A 15,208-nucleotide genomic window follows, 5' to 3' on the forward strand; every position below is an offset into this window, starting at 1 on the left:
GTTAAAAAAACACCGCAGCACTTATTCAGGCGGGTGGGGGAAAGTGAGAGGTCACTGTGATGCTTACACGATGTAAAGCAACATGCACAGGATTTTGCTTAGACATTCGTAAAGGATGAGTGTACCTTAAAGGAAAGCAGGCAAATGTGTCTCCAGACATCCTGCGGGCTGTGTGGCTCATACTAATGCTAGGTTGATAATGTGCTCCCAGTAGATATGCTACCATGGTGATGTTAGGCAAGAATACCATTTACTATATTTTTCTAATAGCGTTTTCTAATTAGCATGAGAAACACAGCACAGCTGAGGCTCTTGGGGATGTCATTAGTTTTGCCTGTTAGTTTTAAACCAAACTATTGCAATACAACAATGGCTGTGTTTTTTTTTTTTGGGGGGGGGGGGGGGTTTGATTGATTAAATCTAGTAACAGTCCTTCCCTCCAGCTCCTATATAAACAGTTCTACTCACATCCTACACAGGAGGCAAAGGGTCACTTATTTCAGCCAGGACTTGGAACAATATTTCCTGTATATGTGCAGTATAATACTCAATATAATGTAGCATTAGATCCTCATGAGAGTCCCAACCCCTTTAGTCTGCATGGGGGATGAAGTTGCCATGGACTTTATGACTTTATGTTGCTGTGTTGTTAGTTTAGTTGCAGTTGCTTTAATTGCACTTTAGTGTCTGCTGCTGTGTTGATCAGATGTTGTGCTGCTGTCTATTGTCTGTCATACTGTTGCTTACCCGCTCATGCTGTCCAGCTTGTGTGTTATGTTGCTGGGTTGTTATCTTAGTGACCTGCTGCTGTCATGGCGCAGGGTTGTTGTTCTAGCTCCTGATTAGTTGCTGTGTTGCTATTGCAGTTGTCCTTTACTTCCTGCATATGCCACAATTTTGACTTTGGAATAGCCAACGTTATGAAAATATGTCCTATGAGCATCATGTATGTTAAGGCAAAATGCAGCTGTTGGCATTATGACATGAGTAACAACCAGCTGGTTCCTGACATTACTAGAGGTCACTTCATGTGTTGTTTCCCAGCATGAAGTGTAAATAGTGCATTGTTGTGTAAAGATCTTTCATTATCAACTCGTGTCTATCTTCTAACTAACAGCCTGTGTGGTTTCATGATTTCAAAATACTGTTCATAATAATTTAATGGTGAGACACAGATGGGAAAGACTGTGCTGTCTTACTTTGCCATAGATTTTACAGGGAAGAGTTTGATCATTTCAGTACTTTCCCTTGATGGCAATTTTTCCCAGCTGTGTCTGAAATGTGTGTGAAAAGTTTCAAGAAAACTAACTCCATTAGTCGACCTAAAACAGTTTTCCTCTCGTACTTAGCAAAACTTCGGTGATGTTAAAGATGCTGATGCCACATGGTAATTAAATATTGATGGTTGCTTTTTTTTTGTGGAATGAAGCGGAAGGAAAGAAAAAAGTTGGCTTGTTAAAACACAAGATGATAGATGGATAAATGAAATCGATTAACAAGAGACTATTATCTTTCTATTCTGTAAAGTGGCACTTCCAGGAACAATTACCTTTATTAAGTTGTTTTTGTAAAGCACAAGTGAATACAAACAGCCACCTCACAAAGTCGTACACACAGATGCTCCAGAAGCAATATTAATTTTTCGATTGGGCCAAAACAAATCAAGCAAGTCCTGTATTTGACAAACCCAAATGAAAGTCAATCCCCAGGAGCCTCTGCTAAATTGCTTTGCTCAGAGCAATTATAAAGTGATCTGTTGATTTTGTTGTTAAGTGGCTCTGTGGCAGGCTCTAATGTGGACACTAATGCAAAGTGACATGTGTAACAGGAGTCAGGACCTCATCACCTCTGTGGCTGTTAAGACTGATTCCAATGAGATATTTCACACTCATGCTCACCTTGGGGCTCAGCAGTGCAACCTAATGAAAACATTCAATGCCAAGACCGCAGGAAGAGCAGTACTGCCTGTGCTCACTCTAAAACAAAGTTTCAATATTACATTTAGTTTGATTAATCTGTACAGGAAACAGAGTAAGAGCAACAGGTTGTGGTTTTACCAGGGGACATTTGCTTAATTGCATGATGATATTCTCATCATCTCGTGCATTTCCCACATTGTTAAACTCGTGCTTTAAATGTGTAAATTATTTGGATTTGATCCTACGGCATGGTGTGATATAGCTGTAAAACCAGGTGAACGCTACAGGGGAAACAATAAAGGCACCTCTCGGACACTCTGTTGCAATCCAATATAACAGCCCTGCAATAAATCCAGCCTCAGTAAAGCTTATAATGTTCAATTTGTTGAGACTGAGAGGCGCTGATTCAACTCAGAGGGGAATTTCTGAGGCTGTAGTTTGTGCTGTTGTTGTATTGGACTGTGTTATATTGTAAAGTGCTTCTGTTTTTGTGTCTGCCTCCTGCTTGATCCATCCATCCATCCATCCATCCATATAGGCAGAGCTTGGAACTGAAATCAAAAGGGAGTTGCCATGTTTGTCTGTAAAGTGACAGAGTTTATTGCGTTCATACATGCGTTCTTCATGTAGTGTGTGTGTGTAGTGCCGCTTGTCTGCAGCATTAGCATGGCAGAAGATGCTAGTGGTACCAGAAATGGCGTGATAGTGACACAATGTCACAACTATCTAGCTAATGTGCTAAATGTTCTGAGGCAGGCATCTGTTCCAGCTACAGCTGAAGACAGCATCAAGCTGTTGGTGTTAATGTTAATTAGGAGCAGATTCAATCAAGAAAATCTCATTAAGAAATATTGCATATATCTCCCACATAAAACTCTCGTGTACCTCGTGTGATCTAATGCAGACATCTCTTAATATATTCTGGATAAACTGTGGGTGAACTTAATAAATAAATTAGGATTGAGGCATTACTAGTTCACTGAAGCTGTGATACGTGACTGTGTGTGTTTGCTTCTTCTTCTCAGCAGCTGCTTTATTTTCTGCCTATATTCATCTCATCGCTCCTAAACACCACTCATTTGATATTCCACCCTTCCACGACCGAAGACAAGCGCTGACGAGAAAAATGACACCTTGTCTTCTCCGCCGCTGAGTGTAATGCAGCAAAATGACGAGAAGATGTGCGAAAGGTAAAACACAGGGCAAGCGTTTCTGTGTGACTGGTTTTCCCAGATGGCCATGTGGAGGGAGCTGTGTGATCAGAGATCTAATAAACCAGTAGATATGCTGCAGCGCCTTTCCTGGGAGGGAGCTGTTGCTATGGCAACCACACCACAAGCACTGCAGGTTAATGGTGGGAAATTATGATTTGCCCGTTGCAACTAACACACAGAGTGAGTGCTGAATCAACTTTCAGCTCTCTGTGGTGGAAGAGCGACACAAACAGTACTCACTGTGCAGGTTTTGGACGCCACAAAGAAGTTCCTGTTTCCCTCGGAAACAACAATGACTTAAATTTTACTAATACATTTCATTTTCACGACTGTGTATTTGCTCATATTTTATATTCAACTCAGTCTGGACCAAGACTAAAAGTAGTAATACATCCAAAACCCCACAATGTCTGTGCAATGAAAAGGTGCCACACCACAGCAGAAGATAGCATTTTGCTCTTGTAGTTTAAATAGTACCTGTACAGTCATATAGCAGCATGAATGAATGACCAATGAGCCCTAAAACAAAGCCTGGGGGTCCCCAAGTCTGAGTCTCCATGTGAAGGTTTTGACATTTTTGGAAACAAACAATCACTGTCTTATTTGCTTAGATTAAAAGATGACTCCCATCTCTGTTAAAATTCAACTGGAACCAACACAGTTTTTTACTTATTCTAATGACACTGTCACTGCTCTTATAAAAAAATAAAAGGTTAGTTAAACCTCAACCTGACGTTTTCACATTTTTTATATGCACTCCAGAAATGTTAGTGAGCTTTAGAGGCGCTGGGCGTTGAATTTCGTTACCCCCCTGGAAAGAGCCTGTCTGGCTGTTTCCTCTTGATCTTCAGTTATTATGCTAAGCTAAGCTAAGTGTCTCCTGGCTCGAGCTTCATATTTATCATACAGACATAACAGTGGTTTTGCACTTTTCATCTAATGCGCTCAAGAATAAGCAGAATTCCCAAAATGCTCAACTGTGCCTACACTTGACTTATAATAACATTTCTTGTTGCAGTAAAAAAATAACAACCTTGTTGTCCATAACAGAGACACAAATTCTTTCAGAAAAATGAGGCATCATAATAAATTCAGGGGGAATCTTTGTATCCTCTGGCTTTCTTGGCATCCATCGCCAGAGGCCCATCACCTCTTCTTCTGTGAGAGTATAGTGCAGATCCCCATAGATATTATACCAAAGTGATGCAATAAATGATTCATGTTTCTAGTTTCAAAATTCCCCAAAGTTTCTTTTTCTGTTCTGTTCGATTTCATGTGAGATCACATTTAAAGTTACTACACGGCTGAACTTTAAATAATAAAAATATAACAACACTTTTTATGTGATGTGACAAAGAGCTCATTTATGGAAACAAGGTGTGTAAGCATTATTTCCCTGAGAAATGTACAAAATCAATGAAGGTAAATGACCCATTACTGTACTGTACCCACTGTTAATCAAGGTTGTATCAGGTCGTATCAAGTTGCTTTTACTCCTAATGCATTTCACTAATAATGCAACTGGGTAAAACCCTCAACATGCATTTCAGAATTAATATCTCCCCATAAATTGTACAAGTACAGGAGGAATAATTATGCAGCATCCAGGAGAGGCTCGTTGTTCAGCTCAAACTCATTCGACAATGGAGGACAAAGCAAATCCTGACGCGTAAACACATTTGTAACTTCCTGCTGAGCTTCACACAAAAGCTGCACATGGCATCTGCCTGGCACACGTTCATGTCTCAACATGGAGAAACACGCACTTCTTTCTCTGCCGCTACAGTGTGGATGATGAACCAGCCTGGCAACTCCCAACGCAGCAGCTCAAACAGTAAGTGATGAAACGCTGTCATTTTCACTGCTCCCCTCAGAGAGGAAGGGAGGAGGAGGAGGAGGAAAAAGAGGAAGAGGAGGAAGATGTATCTGTCTACAAAATGTGTGTGTGTGTGTGTGTGTGTGACACTAAGATCCACTTTAAAATCCATCCCATGTCATAATTGTTAATTCAATTAATCAATCAAAAAAATCAATTATGTTTAAATCAATCTTTTGATTTCCTCTCCTCAAAAAGGTTTCAATCCCTTTTCTAACTGCTAAACTCCTAAAGTTGTGTTGACCTGACGGATGCTGCTCACATATTAAAGGCATCAACAAAGAAACATTCAAACAATGACGCGCTGTCCGTCAGATGCCTTTGGTTCCTCCATCCGCACCTCGCAGCCCGTGTCCGGACAGGGTGGGACTTTTGTTCCCTTGGTGGTGATAACAGAGCAGATGGTGAGATTTCCTAATGGGGCACCACTGTCGGCGTTAGACGCGTTTCAGTCCAGCTGACCTGCACCAGGCAGCTGCTCGTCACTAGGAGCTGTGCGCTGCAGCGTTTCACTCCGTGTCACCGTGTCTCCAGCGCTGGAGCAGAGCAGCTATCACACCCCGAGTGGTGTTTTCCACAGACAGCATTTACTCTCGTTAATACTGCTGATTATTTATATTATAAAAAACGCAGTCTGCACCCCTCCGCGCATCATCCAAGACCTGCGGATACTGCATGGGTCAGATAGAGTAGTGTGCAGCAGTCGTGCGTACGGAGGATACAGCGCTTCATAGGTGAGAGCAATATTTGTTTTATGTATGTGCTGAGATTTTCATATTAATAATAAAGATTATCTCTTGTAATATATATATATATATATATATATATATATATTGTTCAGTTCACTGTCTAGAGTCATGAACTCGTAAAGGTGAAGTCAGCATTTGTGTGTTTTAAGAAACGCACTGATCAACAAGGATGAAATGAAACAATAAACGCGTTCTTCCTCCGTGCTGGTGGGTCCTCATGTGAGGCGTGTTACTACCGCAAAGAGACAGGACGCTGTTTATTTCATTTAGACACAAGACAGAGCCTGAAAATTGTTTACATTAACGATGCCTGCTCAGCAAAACAGGCTGTTTTCCTCTAATCTAATCCAAATGGATCACACCAGTATTAGATTTGCAAGGACTCTCTGCAGTCAAACAGTCAACACACAGTATATGACTATTTACCTCTCACAAGTCTAGACTATTAACAGAACTGAACGGACGTAAGAGGGATGGAAACAAAGAAAGCATGAACAGACACTGTGCATGATAAACCAGCTTGAAATATTGCGTTTCGCGAGGCTCTGCGCGCATCATCCAACCTGCAGCCTTTGCCAGCAGACCTGACATTTCACTGCACATTGACACTAGGTTCAACTAACAATGTGGTATGACATTTTCACAAACTGCAGCATCACTCGCCAGTGCAGAGTGCAGCTCAAACAGCTGAGTAGCAGCTATGGGCTGGTGTGCTCCATTAAACCCATTTGCATGAGTGAGAGTCACAAAAAGACAATTTATTCCGCCTTGAACTTCTAAGTAGACAGTTTCCTAGAAGAAGTTCAAAGAAGCAGAAGGGAGTCTGCACTGATATTACAGTGGCACCTGTTACTGAGATCACATTTTTTAACACACTATAGTGAGTTAAGTTATTACATTATTTGGATCAGGACAGGAAACACAGCTTTGCAAGGCATCATTTGCACTAATGCCAGATCCAGATTTCAACAATGAACTAGTGATATGAGAGTTTCGGAGGCTGTGGCACCTTCCCCCAGTCTTCACAAAACACAGTGACGTATTCCCTTAGTAGGAGAGTGTGCAGAGGAGGGTGTGAGAACATGCCAAAACAAAGACACGTCTTGGTGAGCCTGTGTGTGTGTGTGTTTGGACAGGAGCCATTGTGAGTCATAGGGCATAACTCTGCAACATGTGCTGGTCCTGGGGTTCCCACAGAGGTGGTGGGGGAACAGGAGTGCAGCAGCTTGACCTTCTCCCTTTGTCAGAGCGATGCGAAGGGGAACACGGAAACATGACGGGTCACTGAAAGGTTTTCAGTGATTATGACTGAGTCAGCTGTTTTGTCATTAGGCGCTTCAATCGGCAACATTTCTATTCTATAAGATATAAGCAACTTTAATGCTTTTAAAAGAGTAATGCTTCAAAAACATGTGTTGACATCAAATAGTGCAGCACCAATATTTGAAAACTAAGTGTGCAGGTCTAATAAAACAATAACAAGGGAAAAAACTACTGTTAGCACTATCTGCGGTTTACAGGTCAAATTGAGTCTGAGTCCTTCTTTTCATCTGCATTGTTTCAAATAGGGATTCCCTTGAGATTAGACACTTTGGCACTGTCAGTGTGATTGATCGATGCTCTAATGACAACATATTGGCTTTTCACCAATGCTGCATTGAGTGGAGCTAAAGTGAGTGGGAGGATGACGACAAAAAGGGGAGAGAGAGAGAGAAAAGAAAATGAAAGTCAGGAAAGAAAAACTGTGTGGAGATCCATCTCAGTTCCACTGGGAAATAAAGTAACCATATAGAATTGCAGTAAGTAGAAATCCAGAGACACTTGTCACACTGCAACTTTGAAATCTTAATGGAGTCTGAAAGAGTGCAACGTACTTTGATTTCATACATAGTATCAGATTTTCTCTGTGTACCTTCAGCCCTGTTGAGTTGTTAGCAGTGCAGTTTGCTCCTGTGGTCATCCAAATGAGGCAGAACGCTCTACCTTCTTCTCTGCTTTCTCCCTCCTTTCTGACTGAGAGGACGTGCATCCTTGTCCTTCTCAGCTCTACACCTCTGCCATCAGCAGCTGCACCAAAGCCCTGTGTGATGTGAAGTGAGACACTTGCATACTAATGGAGCAGGAATAGGATGTCTCTCAGGCAGGCCAGCGCAGTGAGGACATGGAGGAAACATCAGGCAGCAGTAGTCAACTTTCCAACACCGCATTAGCTCGGCATTGAACGTGACTGTTCTGGAAAACCAATTATTACTTATTCTATAACGATGGAAATATATTGTATTATGCTGTGTGCTAATGTTGGGCAAGAGTCAGACCTTGGAGCATATGTGCACAATATGGTTGTGTTTACTGGTTATGGTGTAACGCCATCTGTGCACACATTCTCTCTGATTTTATCATATGGTTTTATATTGCCTTTTGCTTTCTTGTATGAGTGGCAGCTCTCACTGGCAGATTCCTTTGGCTCCCTGATGGCACTAATAACTGTCTCCTCATGTCTTCTCATTTGGTTATGAAACTGACATGCTGGTGGCATAGCTGTTGCCATGGTGATGGCATGTCTGTGAGCCTGTTGTGCGGCTGCTGATTCAGAGACACTGCTTACATTTTGCACCCTGTGAAAAGGGCCTCAGACTCAGGAGGGGGAGAGCATTGGCTCCTATGAAAAATGATGCAGTGTGTTTTCACGTGAGCTTCCTCTTGGCTGCACCAGTGGCACATGGTGGAGTAGTGCATTAACATGTGTAAGTATAAGGTATAAAATCAAGTTAAGTTAAGTTGAAATTAACTGAGCTGAAGTCCTTACAAACAACATACAGTACTTTTAACTCTCAGCACAGCACAGATCAAAATAACAATGTGTCTGGTCTGTCTATCTTTAGTGGTGCCTGATTATTTTCATTGTTTGCTGTATTGCCCAGATTCTGTCTTGTCTTATAAATGCATTTACGAGGCTTTAGTATGAAGCAGACAAAGCTCGTTATGTCTCACAATTACATCTTGCTGTCTCGCTACCTCAGGGTCAGTGATCCTTTATGGGAACCCAGTCGAAATATCTGCCAGTGTAGTTGTGCCTTTGCAGATGGGTGCGTTTTTATATGTACATTTTAATGTAGAATAAAACCTGATAAGGATTGGGTGAGCAAAGTACAAGACAGTAAATCCCCTCCGCTGCAGGCTTCAGTTCAGACAGTCAGCTGGATAATACCAAGCTGTTGAGGGATTTTTCTGCCTCCTTCCAGTCATCTGTGTATGTACGCTTGTCACAGTGGGTGAGTCAAGTAAGACTGGGAAAACAAATGTGCTTCTTGTGACAGTGTAGAGATGTATGCAGCATAGACACATGTTTTTATGCATTTTGTGTCAAATTACTATGATATTTCTGCCCTGTGTTGTTTCAGCCAAGAGATTAGCAATAGCGTAAATTTTTAGGATACAGGTGCTGGCACACAACTGGTCTCGCCCAGCTGGCTCAGCAAGATAATTAATCTCAGACCTAATTTTTCTTGGATCTTGGAAGTGATTCTCTGCAACATGTTGCTATAACAACCTCCATCCCTCTAGATAGGGTCCTGTTCGCTCATCCAGTAATAACATACAGATTCTGAAAGCACAGTTTGTGCAACAGCGATCACAAAGTTATTTACAGTTATAGTTTATGTCTTTGGTTTGAAGCTGTGCTGTTAGACCTAGAAATTAAGTTTTAGTAAATACGTAAAACAAAGATAGATCTCAAGTGCAATGCTCCAAGACCAACTTCTTCAGTGGATCTGGTGTGTGGCCAACAATAGATATGTGTGGGTTTACCGGGGCAGCTTTTCAGTATGAATCTGTGTACTGCAGTGATTATGAAGTAGGCCATCAGTGAAAAAGAGCATATGTGCTCAGCAGAACTTCCTTGGGTCAATAAGGTCAACACGTACACACGTTGAGAGAAAGGTGGGAACGGATGCAGACCCCCATAGTGCTGCCGGGCTGCCAGAAACCTGATGGCAGGTGTCTGAGTTTTATGGCCTCAGCATGAAAGCAGCGATTACCCCACCTGTCTCCTCCAATTTAACACTCGAGCATTGTAGCTCATGGAGGAAGAGAGAGGGCAAGTATATTATCAAACGAAATATTTGTCATTATGTCCATGTGAAAGTAATTAAAATAAAAGACATATGACTGGGTTACCTCGGAGACTGAATGATGAATGATTAAAGGTTACAGGAAGTGGCTCAGGCTCTCCAGTTATTTCCAGTCAGGATCTATGAATAGAGCCAGGAAAAGGTGCAGGTCGCTGCTGCCACATTTCAGTCAGCCTGATAGAATCAGTTAGAGCAGTCTAAGTGTGACCAGGTCATTGCAGACACCAGGCACCATATGTGTTCTTACTCTAAGAGAGACAAATGCTCAAAATGCCTTTATGTTGCATTTTTGATCTACATGATTTTGGCAAATTTGAAAAAAAGGGCTTTTTGTGGCACTGCACTACCATGCTTGTCCTTCTACATAGTATATGTTTCCATTTAGCATTTGCTGAGCTGCTTTTCTACTTTTCTACATGCAAATGTGAAGGATAAACAGGTGTCACCATACCGTAGGGCGTGAACACCAAGGACAAAAAACAATCTATCTGTATTATGTTAACATAGAGGGAACTTGTCAGTTTTGATATGAAACACAATACACCCAACAATTTACACACACACATACGCACACACGCAACCACACTGGCTGCTCAACCTCAGTTTATTTATCAGAGGATAAACATGAATTTCTATCAGTGTGAGTCAGCCTCGAAGCTGACACTGTGGCGTATAGTTTGAGCGAGTGAGAGAAAGAGTTTCTCTCTCTCCTCTCTCTTAGTAATGTGAACTATTACAGAAACAAATTAGTTTTGGTTGTTTAGACAACAAACAAAAGACAAATACAAGCTCACATAGATACAAATATGCCAATGTCACGGACATTTCTAGGAGTTTGTGTCATGATATAAACAGCTAAAACCAAAAACATAATCTATATGATTTCTATGGGGGTTCAACCCATTAGTTGATGAGTTGGTTTTGATTGATCCTGCATGAGAACTGTGTGCTTTAAACACAGTGGGAACATTTACTCTTAAAAATGCTAAACCCTTCACATTCGTATGACTGTTTCCCAGAGGTCTGTTTCAGTGATTAACAGTGAAGCGCACACCCTCCCTGTATATTAAGCCTGTTGTGTAATGGGCTCACAGCCACGCTTCCCGGCTGTGCCCACCCCACACACTTGTTCGCCGATACCAAGCTGGTATGCAGTTAATCTGCCCAGCCCAGAGAGGAAAACATGTTGGTAATCTCTGAAGAGACGGATACGCAACACAGCAGAGGAGCAGAGCTAATATCAACCCCATCTTCTTAGATACCAAAACAGTTCATACTGTTCCACATGTTTGCATCCAGGTATTCATGTGTAAGATAAATGGACATTTTCGGCAATGAAACAACCAGATTATATACGTTTTGCATAGAGATTTCCTTTTCTGTAGCAGGTTACTGTCTTCACACATTAGGAGACACCTGTAGCACATTTTTGCTCAATACACATTTTAACCGAGAGAACGACCAGGATGAAGTTATTTTTTAGGCATTCATGGTCTTGCCCATTTTACAATCAATGTACATACACTTTCTCAGACTTATTCTTATTTTCAAACTGTGTCTGGCTGTTTAAGAGCTCATTAAAAGGTAGGAACGAGTGTCCACACAATAGCATATCAACAAGACAAATTTGACAGATTCATTCTGCCCTGTTAGACACGTCAACTCAGTCCACTAAATATCTGTGGGTGACACTGTGGAAAACTGCCACTGGACTCATTTGTGACCCTCTGCAAAGAAAACTCAAAAGTTTTGTCTTCTCACTTTCTCTGTTCAGCTGTTTTACAGTTTCACTCCCACGCCATGTCCTCTAATGCTTTTTTGTTGCAAACAGATAATCAGATCTTTTTTGTGTATCTATGTTTTAACAATCGAATTGTTCTCTGTTGTTTTTGTTTTAGGTTTTATCCTCAAAGTGTGGAAGCAACGTGTAGAAGCGAAGTTTGGTTCTTTGGGCCTGCCTTTTTGCAAATATTTTCCTTTTGATCAGAATTCACCAAACTTTTAAGGACCTAAAGCAGCTGGCAGCAAAGTAGACTAATGCTCATGGACCTTCGCTTCATACCACTCTGCTGAACACTGCCTCTCATCTGAGCTTTGTGTGAGCAGAGAGAGCAGACAACATGGCGCTCAGCTCAAAGCCTTGGCCCCCTTTAATGTGGCTGTGCGTGGGATTGCTTCTTTCCTTTCTGTCACCCATACATGGCAAAGTATGTCCTCATTTGTGTGTATGCGAAATCCGTCCTTGGTTCACCCCCCAGTCAACCTACAAGGAGGCAACTACAGTTGACTGCAACGACTTGAGGCTCACGCACATCCCTACCAACCTATCAACCGATACGCAGGTTCTGCTGCTCCAAAGTAACGCCATCTCGCACACCAGGGGAGAGCTGGAGGCGCTGTTCAACTTGACAGAGTTGGACCTATCCCAGAACAACTTCAGCACTGTGGAAGCAGTGGGCCTTAGAAGCATGAACCACTTGACCACTTTACATCTGGAGGAGAACCAGATCAGTCAACTGCCAGACCACTGTCTGGGAAACCTCTCCAACCTCCAGGAACTCTACATCAACCACAACCAGATAAGCTCCATCTCTCCTCGGGCATTCACAGGCCTGCACAGCTTGCTGAGATTGCATCTTAACTCTAACAGGCTGCGCGTTATAGACAGCCGCTGGTTCGAAGAAACACCTAACCTTGAGATCCTCATGATTGGGGAGAACCCAGTCATTGGCCTCCTAGACATGAACTTTAAGCCTCTACGAAGCCTGAGGAGTCTGGTACTGGCTGGCATGGATCTCACAGATGTTCCAGCGAATGCATTTGTAGGTCTGGATAAACTGGAAAGCATTTCTTTCTATGACAACAAACTAGTAAGAATTCCTCAACTGGCTCTTCAGAAAGTTCCCAATCTGAAATTTTTGGATTTAAACAAAAATCCAGTTCACAAAATCCAGGAAGGTGACTTCAGGAACATGCTACGCCTGAAAGAGCTGGGCATCAACAATATGATGGAGTTAGTGTCTATTGACAGATATGCTCTGGACAACCTACCAGAACTAACAAAGTTAGAGGCCACAAACAACCCTAAGTTGTCCTATGTGCACAGGTTGGCCTTTAGGGACATGCCCTCTCTAGAGAGCCTGATGCTCAACAATAATGCCCTGACTGCCCTTTACCAGCACACTGTGGAGGTGTTGCCCAACCTGCGGGAAATCAGTCTGCACAGCAACCCACTGCGCTGTGATTGTGTCATTCAGTGGATGAGTTCTAACAGGACCTCAGTACGCTTCATGGAGCCCCTGGCCATGCTGTGCACTTCCCCAGAAGATCTCAGGGGCCAGCGGGTTAGAGAGCTTAGGCTTCTGGATCCACCTGAGCAGTGCCTCCCCCTCATATCCCATGACACCTTCCCCAGCCACTTGAACCTTGATCTGGCCATGAGTGTCAGCCTCGACTGCAGGGCCATGGCTGAGCCAGAGCCCGAGATCTACTGGGTGACACCTCTTGGGAACAAAATCACTGTAGACACTGTGTCAGAGCGGTACCACTTGAGCAGTGAGGGGACGTTGCGGCTGTCTCACGTGCAGGTGGAAGATTCTGGTCATTACACGTGCGTGGCCCAGAACACAGAGGGAGCTGACACACGAGTTGCCACCATCCGTGTAAATGGCACCCTGCTTGACAGTGCCCAGGTGATGAAAATCTACGTCAAGCAGACTGAGTCCCATTCCATCCTGGTCTCCTGGAAAGTCAACTCCAACGTCATGTCCTCCAATCTGAAGTGGGCCTCAGCTACCATGAAGATTGACAACCCACACATCACCTACACAGCTCGTGTCCCTGTAGACGTTCACGAGTACAACCTCACACACCTTCAGCCAGCAACTGAGTATGAGGTATGCCTCACAGTCTCCAACATCCACCTGCAGACGCACAAGTCTTGCGTTAACGTGACAACACGTAGCCCCACCTTTGCCCTGGACCTGTCAGACCAGCACCCGAGTGCAGCTGTGCTCACTGTCATGGCGACCATGCTGGCCTTTCTCAGTCTGGCCACTGTGGGAATCTACATGGCTCGGAGATGGAAGAGAAAAAACTACCACCACTCTCTGAAGAAATACATGCTGAAGACGTCCTCCATCCCCCTTAATGAGCTCTACCCTCCGCTCATCAACCTCTGGGAGGCTGACGCCGACAAGGACAAAGATGGCAGCACAGAGGGAAAACCCTCTCCTGTGGACACCACACGTAGCTACTACATGTGGTGAAGATTTAGTATGGAGGCCTGGCTGCCTCTCCAGCAGCACAAAAAGACACACTTTTGCCATTTTGGTGCAAAAGTTGAATAAAGTTGCAAATGTTTTTTTGTATCGTCAGCTTTGCTAATAAGCAGCAGAGTGATCAAGGACAGGATTTCTATTAGTATAGCGTATCGCCCTTGTTTGATTCTTTCTATCTCTTAATTGTTTTGAACTCCTCAAGATGGCAGCTGTATTTAGCCTCCAGGTCGTCTTAGTTGCTACGCTCTGTTTCTGTGGTGCATTTTTGACTCACTTTCTTTTGAGTTAATGATTCAGCAACGGGGACCAACAGTCGTCCTGCAGCATTATTACGTAGAGATCAGTGTTTCTTTCTCTGTTTTGTATAACAGGTAATCTGTGCACTGATAGTTAATGGAGTTTATATTAACTTCAATTTAAAGCTGACAGTGGGGTTTAGACTTGTTAAACTGTCTACTGAATGTTAGCAATTGTGCAGTAACGTTGTATCAACTATAAATTTGAACTTTCTCATTTAAATTGCAAGAGAATAGGATTTTAGTTTGCTGGTAAGTGTGATGTTAATGATAGAACAAACTATTATTATTATTTTTTACTAAAGTGGGCTAGAACATTCTGGGCTCTTTCCCCATTTACTCACTTATTTTGCTAGATTTTTCTTTGCTAGTTAGTTTATTATTTCTATGTGTATTATGCATTCTGAAGTTAAAATAAATAATTTGGGGTTGTTTTACAGACATATGGTATTTTCTTCTAATTCCTGTTTTTGTCCAACAGTTATTATATATTTTTTAGTTTAGACAGACACTCTCATGTCCTGGTGAAACATGTTGTTCATTTCACATGAATTCTCAATTTCACATGTTGAAGAGACATAAATCCTTCTCAGATGAAACATATTGAATAAGATTTACACTATCACAATGCTGCGCTGCCCTCTTGTGGGTGCCATGTGTAACAACTAAGTAATAAGCCACTAATAAACATGTTGGTGTTAAAACCAAACTGAGTCTTCCAAACATACACAATTTAATGTAACC

General features: G+C 42.5%; 1 protein-coding gene across 1 annotated transcript; it reads left to right on the forward strand.

The window, feature by feature from the left end:
* The first annotated feature begins 5,355 nt into the window (after positions 1 to 5,355).
* LOC113153277 (leucine-rich repeat neuronal protein 1-like) lies at positions 5,356 to 14,901 on the forward strand. Its single transcript, XM_026346833.1, has 2 exons — positions 5,356 to 5,743; positions 11,787 to 14,901. Exon 2 carries the CDS (start codon positions 12,009 to 12,011, stop codon positions 14,154 to 14,156), a length of 2,148 nt encoding a protein of 715 aa, XP_026202618.1. The 5' UTR covers positions 5,356 to 5,743; positions 11,787 to 12,008; the 3' UTR covers positions 14,157 to 14,901.
* Positions 14,902 to 15,208: the final 307 nt, after the last annotated feature.

The sequence above is a fragment of the Anabas testudineus genome, chromosome 5 (genome assembly GCF_900324465.2).
Source record: "Anabas testudineus chromosome 5, fAnaTes1.2, whole genome shotgun sequence".
Lineage (NCBI taxonomy): Eukaryota > Metazoa > Chordata > Actinopteri > Anabantiformes > Anabantidae > Anabas > Anabas testudineus.

Bases quoted from the DNA above. Each gene is read 5' to 3' on its own strand.
- LOC113153277 (XM_026346833.1), top strand. From the start codon at position 12,009: ATGGCGCTCAGCTCAAAGCCTTGGCCCCCTTTAATGTGGCTGTGCGTG.